General features: G+C 38.0%; 1 protein-coding gene across 9 annotated transcripts in view; it reads right to left on the bottom strand.

Moving 5' to 3' along the window:
• Positions 1-9496: 9496 nt before the first annotated feature.
• Positions 9497-12227, bottom strand: part of LOC124717080 (zinc finger protein 501-like) — a 133404-nt gene continuing 130673 nt past the window's right edge. For all 9 annotated transcript variants that reach the window (XM_047243773.1, XM_047243777.1, XM_047243774.1 and 6 more), the window contains one exon: positions 9497-10787. In XM_047243773.1, coding sequence (XP_047099729.1) covers positions 9617-10787 — 1171 coding nt within the window. In that variant the 3' untranslated portion in view covers positions 9497-9616. The remainder of the gene's footprint in view (positions 10788-12227) is intronic.

Genomic DNA, 12227 nt, shown 5'->3' with positions numbered 1-12227 from the left:
ACAAACTTATCCTGAAACTCCTGAAATTTTACTGCAAATATTTTGGGAATGAATCTCCTACTAACACTAGATCTCTGATCACTGTACTGGCAGATCCTGTTGACAGAGGATTGCAAGTAATACACAACTTTGTGCGATTGTCAGCTCTGACATACTTATTACAGGTCTCAGGCCACGTTTTATAGAGTTACCATCTATGTTGATGATTTGGTAATAGCCACAGCCTCCTGGGAAGAGCACATCAAACTGTTGGGGAAAGTTTTGCAATGGTTTTCCGACTGCAAACTTGGAGAAATCGAAATTTGGTACACAAAAGATCAAGTTTTTAGGACATACCATATATTTATAAGTATAGATCCTGATCCAGACAAGATATAAGGTGTAGCCAAATGTCCACCATCAGTGTCACGAAAACAGGTGAAAGCGTTTCTGGGCATGATGTCATCCTTTAGGCAGTTCATTTTGAATCAACTCTTAAAACAACCAAATACTATTTGCTTTCTTGAAGAAAAATGCTCCCTGGTCCTGGTCTTCCCAGTACTAAGAAGCTTTTGACAAAATTAAATATGCGCTAGTCCAAACTGAGGTCCTGCACCATCCCAGCATGGAAAAGTATTTTTGAATTGACTCAGATGCATCATACTCAGGGCTCCAATCTTGTTCATTTCAGATCGCCGATACTGATTGAAGAACAGAAGTTCGTGTCATCATTTTTGCTAGTAGGGTGTTGACAGTGTGTCAAAGCTCATACCTGGCCGCGGAATTAGAGGCCCTCTTGATGGTCAGGTCTTTTAAGAATTTTAATTTCCCTCGTTTTGGAAAGCAGGATGCAATTTCTTCCAATAATGCATCAAATTTTACTGGTCTAGTTTGGTGCTCATTTCTGCACTAGGATAACATCAAACAAATTCTGGTTTCACGTTTCCAACCTGAAAGTAATTGTACAAAACGTATCTTCAAAGAACTCAGCCGTTTTATTCGGACGTTCAGGACACATAAGCAAAGTGGCTTGATTTTGTCACCCTCTTTGAGGAGAAAACGAATAACCTTCTGCATATTTGAACAGGGCACACACCAAATGAAGTTATGCCAAACAAAGTCGAGGAAAATGTGTTGTTGGGTCTGCTTCCACTCTCCCAGACACGTGACACTTCACAGGAAGAGAAAATATGCTAACTGCTTGCATCCTTGAATGCCAGCACTGTGACACACAAGAGAGCATACGAAAAAAAGCTATGGGAAACCCAGACATTTGGCCTAAATGAGATGGTGCTATCTAGGTCTTATCCTAAGCCATCCCTTCTAAAGAAAAGAGACAAGATGTGACAGTTATTATACAGGGTGCAACAAAAATGTATAGCGAAAATTTCAGCACACATTCCTCATATGTAGATGAAGAAATTATGTTACACCTACAAAGGTCTGGAAGCATTTTTTTTCCACATTACAACTCATTTTCTCCAACTCAATAATCAAACGACTCACACATAAACAGAACACATCAAACACCACATGCAATTCTTTCCACACTACATGTTCAATATGCCCTCCATGGCCACTGATGCATGCACCAACCCACCATCATAGTTAATCCTGGATGCGCTGATGTAGCACTGGAATATTATGTGTAGTTTTTCAGCCTCCCTTAATATGTGCATGGAGACTCTGAACATTTTGCACTAAGGTTCCAAACGCAAGAGCTTTCAAATGCCCCCACAAATAAAGGTACTGTGGCCGGAGTTCCAGAGAGCATGCAGCCAAGTAGTTGGTCCCACTCTATGTATCGATGTGTCATTGAATCTGTTATATAGAAAGAGATAGACATTAACACTAACATGAGGAGATGCATGAAGTACACCAAAAGACACATCTTCTAACAAATCAAATAGAACATTCTCTAAGAAATTATGATTTCTTTGTCCGTTGAGTCTGGGTTGAAGAACGTGAGGTTTCACCAAACATTCACCAACAATGCCGTCAGCTAATCCATGCATCAAATAAGATCCTGCCATCTCTGCATTTGTGCACACTGCCATTGCACAAGCCAAGTCTGTGACTAACTCTATGTAGTAACCACTGTGCTTGCAATGATCATACTGATGGCTGGAACGGTTGATGTTACCTGTAAACAAGCAATGACATACATTGCATGGCGACTGGGATATGTAAATAAAACAATGGCAATGCCCAATGCAACTATACATCACAAAGAGAGCACGTTTCCCATGATTATAATGTTATGTTCTTGTGTGCTTGCCATGATTAATGCGTTAGAGAAAATAAGTTGTAACATGGAAACAACGTGTTTCCAGACCCATTTTCACAGAAAATAATTTCTCCATCTATGTGTGACAAATGTATACAGCAATTTGTGCCGTATATTTTTGTTACAACCTGTATACAAGCACGTACCGAATAGCTAAAATTCCACGTGATGGATGCTGACTCTTACAGTATCAGAACTTGTGTCAAGCCAAAGGAATTAGCATCACTGAGACCTAAGGAAATTTATAAAGTCAAATTTTGTTTTTGTAATTGTATATAGCTATATATGTGCTCGTTTTATTTTTGATGTATTTTTATCTTGTACTTTGTTTATGTGAGAATTGTAAAATATTTAAAATGACTAACATCTCATCAAATAATGCATGGATGAAAGAGCCTGTCGCTCAAAATAATGAATTCAAATGATGTTTGTGCAAGTAGGACAGTGCCCTCCACACACCAGTTAGTGCCTTCTGTACCACAAATTTTAGTAATGTAAGTGAATTCAAGCTAACAGTTTCTATTTTGTCATTTGCTAATATGTTCTTTTTTGTAAAGTAAAAAGTAATCTAGAATTTAATCATTTATGAAGCGGATTCTCTCATTACATGTGTCCCTAGTGAGTGAAATGTCACTGTAATTCCATCTATAAGAACGACTTTTGCACCTGGAGCATGTCTAACAACATTCATAACTAGCTATCATATAGACTTCTTATAGTAGCAAACATGGACTTTGGCCAAGTCCCTTTTACCTAACTTTGTATGACACAATCACTAGAACCAAACTGTATATAGCAGTTTTGAGATTCATGAACTGAATACTTCAGTGAAAATAGTTCTTAAGTTCCTGATTAGTAAACCAATTTTAAATTCTATGATTTCTGTGTATACTATAATGTATAACTTGATACTTTTTCTCAAATGTGTGTGTGTATATTCTTTGAGCGTATTTATGTATGTATACTTTGTCTATGCTCTGAACACGATTCGGAACTTGAGTTATTAAGTAAAGTGTGTCATGTGAATTTTGTTTCTCTGGTTTTGATCATTTTGCTTTGATTTCTACCATGTTTGGGTTTTGGAGTCATTATGTCCCAAACTTTTATCTACGTTCTCTTTTTTGTTATACCTTGAGCCATTTGCAAGTGTCTGACTGACTGATTCCAAACTTGGAAAATAGAAATAACTTTTACTTATGCTTTGTGTTTGAGAATCACTAATTACTTGTTTATTGACCATTTGTATTTGATTAGATAATACGAAAAAGAATCTTAAAAAGACAGTTGTTATGATCCTGGGACTGGGGTGCAAAATATTAGGCACAGTCCTTGTGCTAAAGTTATTCATACACAGTTGTGTGATGAATAATGATGCACAGACACACTGAAATGTGAGGAAACTCTCAACACCTTGTCAAAGCTAAGCTTTCTCATCTCCCTGTAAAGTCGATAAACAGCAAATAGAAGAATGTATGTAATAATGATCTTCATTCACTACGACCCATCCTCAATCAGGTACCACACTGATGTATTGTAAATACCTTGGACACTGTAATCTTGTGATCCTGCAGGTAGTGCACTCTTCAGATACAATATCACAGAATGAACAAGCATGTGACAAATCTAATAGTATGAGAAGATAAGAAGTGTCCCTGCCCATGCACATTAGCCATCACACACAGACTCAGCTATAAATGTTATTACTGACACGGCATGTGCGTTATTAAACTTTAAAACTTTCTGCTATTGCAGCAAGAATTTGCATGTATTCCACATGTGGAAATTCCAGCAGTGTGTGTGTCATCATTTTAATATAAATGTGAATTTCAGTCACATTTCTACTCTCTCCAGCAGTGTTTCTTGTCTAGGATTAAATGTTTTGAACATTAGTGAATGTTGAGTCAGCAGATAAGCTTTAATGTTTCAACTTACAGACAATGTATATATAAAGCGAGTCTCCGGTGAAGCAGATTATGACCCAAGTTTTGCATGAAACCAGAATGGGTGTCAGTACATCAATACAGAGTATAGCCTTCGCAGCAACATGTGAAGAAGTCTTTATTAACCACTGATGCTGTGATTTTACTTTGTTTCATGAACCCTGTGGAGTACTGAGCAAACAGTTGGTAACACTCCAGAGCCGTCCAGTGCACATCTGTGCTCTCGAGGCTGATAGTTCTTGCATGCAGCCATTGCACTGATTGTGTCAGAGGGAATGGGGGGCTACCTGTAGTCATCAACCCAAGGGGCTGGCCTGCTCTCTTCCCCTCTCCCACCAAGTGCTCGTGCAGGATGAAACTTTCAGCAATGAGTCTACAATGAGTTTATATCATTTAAACAATTTTATAAACCATCTGCCAGATGACCACAAGTCTACCTTGTTATTGTATACATTTGTCTTCCCAGAAGATTCTGATGTTACTCAACATAATATGACCTCAAGTCCAGTTCGCTTTATATATATTCCTTAAAATTTGAACACTTTCATCAACAACCATCACCAAAAGACCTCGAGACTACTTTGCTTTGTATAAATTCATTATTTTCGAACTTTTGCACATCAACAATCGTCACAAGTCCACAAGTGTACTTTGTGTTTATAAATTCACTTATTGTCAAACTAAATTCCTTGTCCACCCACAAAGGCCATCGAGTCTACATTGTATTTGTATAACTTCAGCCTTTTTTGGAGGATCGCTGACCACTGATCCATGGAGATGTCAGTTCTACTTAGCATTGTATTGAGCCAAATTTCTAGAAAACAGTAATGATTTGAAGCACAATGATTCCAAAATTCATCGTTTGCAAACTTAAGACATGAAATAATTGGAACCTGCTATACTATGTGAAATCTTTAACAAACCAAGTTGGTGTGTTATGACCAACTTCTATAACACTGTAGCTCTACAAAAACTAGTAGTCCTTTTAAGTTATCAGTAATCCGTGAATACGTGTATCACTTATGACGATGCAAATACTTGAAGACTGGATCTGAATTATAACTTGCTGAAATAACTATAACACAAACAACTAAATCAAAATCATTATCTGATTCTACTGTATGTGGTATGATCTTAATTTCTTATGGTATATGTATACTTAACCTGTGTACCAACATATGGACTGAAATGCTTCGTGAAATGAATATATGGCGACCCATTGCACCATGGCTTTTACCCTAATGTTGGTCAATGATTTGACAATTTTCAGTGTGTTGTGAACCCTCAAGCCTTCAAAGGGGCCACGTATTATTACTTTTAATTTCATCCTATTTTGTGTGCATTAACTGTTTGTGAAATAACTCTGTAAACTATGCACCTGTGCTCATACTTTAAATTTACACATTTATGTGAGTGTATCAACACCTAAAATCACATATCAAATTGCTGGGATATTTTAATTCATCTGATATTTTTCTATGCTGGATGCTTTGTTATCTCTTGTGAGTTTTCTCTTTTGTTGCCTCACTCTTGTAAGATATGGGCGCCATTCTGCTGTGCTCATTGTAAAGATTATCCTGTAACTGATAATTAGGTTTTCTTAATAAGAGTATGAAGCTAAAGTTATTCAGCCTTTTGTGTATAACAAAAACCATGTTACTTTTATATGATTTTTAATTTTTGTGATGTTTTCAGACAATCACGGCTGGAACACAGGTGCCAGCAGCACACTGTTTGTGGACGTTACTACCTGAACACTTTTCATCTTCAGTCATTACTTTTCATTGCATCTTACACTACACTTCCTTGAGATACTTCGACCAGTAATTTTTATTGTATCTCACAGGATCTTCACGCAATCTATGCAATGAGTTATTCAGTCTTCTGTCTAATACAATGATGTCGTCATGCGGCGTACAGTAGTTGCATGTGGGCCCACAAACATTTAAAGTTTTTGATGGTAGTTAATATCCCTTATATGTTGCATTCTCAGCCTCATGATGAAGTCAATATGAACAACTGGGTGTATTACAACACTGGGTCACACATATTGTAGATAACAATACATGCAACAACCATCTAGTGACATCTACCTTTCTCTTTACGTGTTTATTAAATCATTGAAATACCTGTTTTTGAGTGTATTTAAGAGCAGTAACGTGACAAATAAAACACACACACACACACACACACACACACACACACACACACAAAGAGCAACTCTCGTTAACATTCAAGATATAAGCCTGTCTGAGGGGTATTACAGAATAATCAACACAACTACATACCAACAGTTAATCACATGAAAATTAGAGATGATCCTTGCATTTTGGTAAACAATGAACTCCCATATCTTAATAGAATTTGCAGTAGCATATATCTGTAAAACATTGTTAATGCACAACACATTATTACCTAAAATGAAAAACATATCTCTACAAGATGATGGCATTATTTCTATTGCACAACATGAAGCATGATTTCAAGAACAGGTGAATCCTGAAGATGATCACGTCTTGCAGGCAAAAAATGCTACTGTGACTTTGGCTGGAAAAGATGGCCAAATGTCACTATATCAGATAACCAACCAGCACATTTTTCAATCAGAGAAGAAGGAAAGAGAAGGGAAAAACTGAATTTAGGTAGTTATTGTTGCAGAAAAAATTGTCAAATTCTGATATGCACTACAATCTCCATGCCAAACTACTGTAGCACACTGCCATAAGAAAGAGAAGGAAATGGCACAAGCTACTGATAAAGGGCAGCTGGGGTTCTCCACTTTGTTTTGGCTACTCTAGCTGCATGCAGCTGCACAGTGGCACAGGGATCTCAATGTGTACCGGGTATGTACATAAAAAAAGTAGGCACATTAATAATGTACGTTTACCTTTTAGATGAGTTAATGAACATTTTGTCGCTACTTCTTGTGACCCTACAGGACCTACACATATCTGAATTACACTAGATGTGAGCTTTCACAACCGGTTTTTCATCTGTTTCTCCTCTTCAGCAGCTTACAGTACAATCAAATCATTACCAGAATACACTACTGTACACTACAGCGTATTTTCAAGTGGTACTTATACAACCTCTGAGCAAATGTGAATGCTTCTCCAATCTGTGGCTCATTGTGAATAACTGTGGTAACACATAAGTATAGAATGTTCCCTTGTTTGGAGAACTAGGTGTATTCTCAAGTTTCTACAGTACAAAAATTACATTTGATAAATGTTGAAAATGTATGTTTTTTCATCAGTGTGCAATCACAAGTGTTCCTTCAACTTGATCATGCTTCTGATCTCTTATCCTTTTCCGCCTGAGGCCACACGATCGTGCTGGTTCGGTTTTTTATTTTGTATGCCGACCTGTTGCTTCTGATTTGCTTCCAACCAGCCTGAAACGATCGTCCAACTTGCATGCTTCACGTTTCACTTGTTTTTGTTCGGATTCCACGTCAACAGAGCGCAGCAGAAACGGTGAATGTGGGTGTTAACAGAAGCGCCACGTGTTCTTCAGGTTAGTAGCTGACTTGTGTTATTGAAAGTCTTTTGACGTATATCCGTTTGTGTTTGTTTGATATTGTATATACAACAGACTGGCAATGAATAACGTCAGTAATCTCATACTTCTTAACAGTAATTGGGCAGGTTGTTACGTCGCTATTTAGTTGGTTTTACTTCTGATTTCCATACAACATTAGGCATTATATTTATTACTTACCATACACGTTGGATTTTTTCTTCTTTGTTACAGAATCCTTCACCCATTCAGAGCCCCACTCGGTATTTGGATACAACAGCTAGAGAAATTAAGCTGTCTTTTGCAATTAACTATGGGGTGCATAAGGTATCCTAGGTTACCTATGTATTGGCAGAAATGCATTTCTCTGAGTACAGTTAGTGACAGTACGTCTCGAGACTGTTTTATTGCCCTGCAATACAACATACATTTTGTAGATGCTGTAGACGAATAGACTGTGGAAGATTCAACCACTCATTGATGCTGAGAGAGAGAGAGAGAGAGAGAGAGAGAGAGAGAGAGAGAGAGAGAGAGAGAGAGAGAGATGCCATACTTAATCCTGTACATTCAATTGTTACAGCATCGATGAACAAATGATATCCTGCACAGGGCGTTGTAAATTAAAACAATATGTCAAAGGCAAACCTAGACCTATAGGGTTTAAGAAATTTATTTTGGCTTCAGCTTCAGGTATAGTTTTAGATTTGAGATATATCAGGATGCCAGCACGAATTTTGGTGAGAAATCATTAGGCTTAGGACCACCAAAGATTTTGCAACTTTCCCAAACTCTACCACAGGAAACTTTCATTTATTTTGATAGATATTTCACTACCACTCCCCTCTCAGAGAAACTCAGAGAGAGAGGAATCGAAGGCACAGGAACAATAATGACAAACACAATAAAAAATATTAAACTGAAAGTAAATGAATAGAGGAGAACATCATCAGTACATTAGATCAGATGAGCCAGTCATTATCAATAAGTGGCAGGATAATCAAAAGATTGTTGTGGCATCCACTTCTGCTGGCATAGAGCCAAAGTGCAAAGTCCAAAGGTGGGGTAAGAAGGTATATAAATATTTAGAAATAGACTGTCTTTCTGTCATTAAGAAGTACAATATTAATATAGATGGAGTAGATATTAATGACCAACAAATTGAATGCTATCAGACATGGATCAGAACAAAAAAACGAACCCTTAAGTGCTTACTTTACTTTACAGACTGATTGTAGTAAATTGTCGGTTTATGTATAGACAGCACTGCAGGGAACAGCAACTTCCAAAATAGAATGTAATGGATTTGCTGAAATTCAGGATGTCTTTGCCAGAGGCTCTATTGTCATGTCCAGATAGGAAAATGACAGAAGAACGTGAGCTACAATTAAAGTTAAGTAGTTCCACCTAGAAAGGCAAAAATTTACAAATCCCATCCAAAACCAGGACTGGACAAGAGGTATGATGGCTATGACCACTGGCCAATAGTGGATAACATTTATTCCCCAAGGACTTGCCAGATTCAGTACTGCAACAGCAGGGCAAAAACTAAACATGGCAAATACAATCAGTACTTAAGTCTATTCAAAGAAAAAAACTGTTTCAAGTCATTTCGCAAAAAATAATGTTTGATTTTATGATGTAATTATTAAAACATTTTTGCTATGATTGTAATATTTTTGATGAGAGCACGAGATCATATGAACTGTCTAATGAATTAAAACCTGACGTGTATGATCATGCTTGTGCTTTTTTGGATAATTATAAATGAAAAAATGTTTGCAGTATTTATTCTGCAATCAATGACATCAGGACACTATAACAATGCTACTTGCAGTTCTTGCACAATGAAAAATATTTCAGGGTGTAAAGGGATATGACACACACAACAGCTTCATAGGTGTTCGTCGGTGTGCAGCTGTGAATGCTTCTTCAGTGCAGAACTTCGAGTGAATGTTTTGTTGCAAATGCCACAGCTGTGTACGCGTTCACCAGTGTGCAATCGTGAATGCTGCGTCAGCGCCCAGCTTTGCGCGAATGTCTTATTACAAACGCCACATACGTACGGACGCTCGCCAGTGTGCATGCGCACATGCTTCTTCAGGCTATTACTGCATCTGAATGCCTTGTTACAAATATCACAGCTGTGAGGCCGTTCATCAGTGTGCACTCGAGAATGCCGCTTCAGCGAAGAACTTAGAGCGAAAGTCTTGTTGCAAACACCACAGATGTATGGGCGCTCGCCAGTGTGGAGTCGTGTATGCTTCTTCACTTCTTCTCTGTCTCTGAATGTCTTTCTGCAAATGCAACAGCTGTATGGGCGTTCACCACTGTGCAATCGTGAATGGTGCCTCAGTGCCCAACTTTGAGCGAATGTCTTGTTGCAAATGCCACACACGTAGGGGCGCTCGTCGCTGTGGATTCGCAAATGGTCCTTCAGGCTACTACTGTGTCTGAATGTCTTGTTGCAAACACTACAGTTATGCGAGCGTTCACTAGTGTGCACTTGTGAGTGCCGCTTCAGTGAAGCACTTAGAGCGAATGTCTTGTTGCACATACCACAGACGTACGGACGCTCCCCAGTGTGCAATCGTGAATGATTCTTCAGTTTATCACTGTCTCTGAATGTCTTTCTGCAGACGCAACAGCTGTATGGGCGTTCACCAGTGTGCAATCGTGAATGCTGCTTCAACGCACTACTTTGTGCAAAAGCCTTGTTGCAAACGTCACAGGTGTACGGACGTTCACCAGTGTGCACCCGGAAGTGCTTCTTCAGATCAGATTTTTGCATGAATGCCTTGCTGCAAACGCCACAGTTGTATGGGTGTTCGCCTGTGTGCCGACGCGAATGTTGTTTCAGTGCCCAACTTTGCGCAAAAGTCTTGTTGCAAACGCCACAGCTGTATGGGCGTTCACCACTATGGACTCTGAAGTGTTTCTTCAAATAGGTACTCTTTGTGAACATTTTGTGACACACACTGCACGAATGCAGTGGAATGCTGGTAATCAAACCGCTGTTGTCTCCGTTAGTGTCGTTGTCGTTGTCCATACCAACACCGATGGAACTGCAGAAAGCAGAGAGAATGGTATCAGAAACTATTGTAGTACTAGTGCAAGTATGTGAATGAAAAATTATAGTAACAAATACTAGGTTCACAAACATCTCAAAAATTTCAGTGAAATATGTAGTAGTACAATGAATGAAATTAACAAAAATTTTAGGTTCTTTTCAAGAGGCGGCAGTGGGAGATGAGTTCATCTGAAGCACTACTTTAGAATCCAGAACGCTGTAAATTTGTCAGAGTTAAATGTAGGCAGATTTGATGATAGTGGAATTGCTGCAAAGTGAAACATCATGAAAAGTCGAACAACAATAAATACTCCTATAGATGTAAGAAAGTAACTGGAAGGGTCTATAGAACACCAATGCATACCAAATGAACTTCTACATCAACAAATATACTCTGCGAGCCACTGATGATGTGACATATACGTAACTTCAGATAAGCGTTTATTAAGCTGTTGTATGCTGTTTTCATAGCTATCCTACTACCTAAAAGTCATTGGTCATAAAAAGAAAAGAAATGAGCGACTTTGTTAGAATGGTTCAAATGGCTCTAAGCACTATGGAATTTAGCATCTGAGGTCATCAGTCCCATAGACTTAGAACTACTTAAACCTAACAACCTAAGGACATCACACACATCCATGCCTGAGGCAGGATTCGAACCTGCGACCATAGAAGCAGCCCGGTTTTGGACTGAAGTACATAGAACCACTTGGTCACAGTGGCTGGCGACTTTGTTAGATTATTATAAGCAATTCCACCTTGCTTATGGAGCAGTAGTGGATAGAACCTTGACAGCGTGATGGACCATGGAATATATGTTGCACTATGGGGAACCCAAATTAATATTACAGCGTTGGAAAGAACCATTTAAATGATAGTGGGAGGTAGGTAAAGATCAAAGTAGAATGTGGTTGAAATGTGCGTAAATATACAACTTGAAAACGAAATTGAAACCTAGCCCTGAGGTATACAAGCAATAGAACATATAAAAATATATAGTTTATTTTGATTAGTTAATATATTTATGCATTGAATATCATCAAATAATTTGATTAAAATGGGTTATTAGTTCTGAAAACAATGGTAATCAATATAGTCAAGGGACAAAGTATCTCTTTTTGATAGCACAATATTCAACAAAATCAAAATTAATCTGAATGCATATCGTTATTTACCAACTTTAGGAATATGTCTCATAAACTAATGAAGAGCAAATAATGGAGACAATATAATTTATAAACTAACAATGATCACACACAATCTCAAGACTTCACTTCTGGATGATCAGACACTATTTTGTAATTCACATGACCTAACTAATTCACATGACCTAACCTGTACTCTGAATATGTGAGACTGATATGTGCAGAATATATGGTCTGAACATTTTCTCAAGCTGTGCTGATAATTGATCCAGTATCCTCATGTTTTCTTT

The sequence above is a fragment of the Schistocerca piceifrons genome, chromosome 9 (assembly GCF_021461385.2).
Source record: "Schistocerca piceifrons isolate TAMUIC-IGC-003096 chromosome 9, iqSchPice1.1, whole genome shotgun sequence".
Classification (NCBI taxonomy): Eukaryota; Metazoa; Arthropoda; class Insecta; order Orthoptera; family Acrididae; genus Schistocerca; species Schistocerca piceifrons.
The sequence above is the reverse complement of the archived record's forward strand: the minus strand, read 5'-3'. Positions and strand labels throughout refer to the sequence as shown.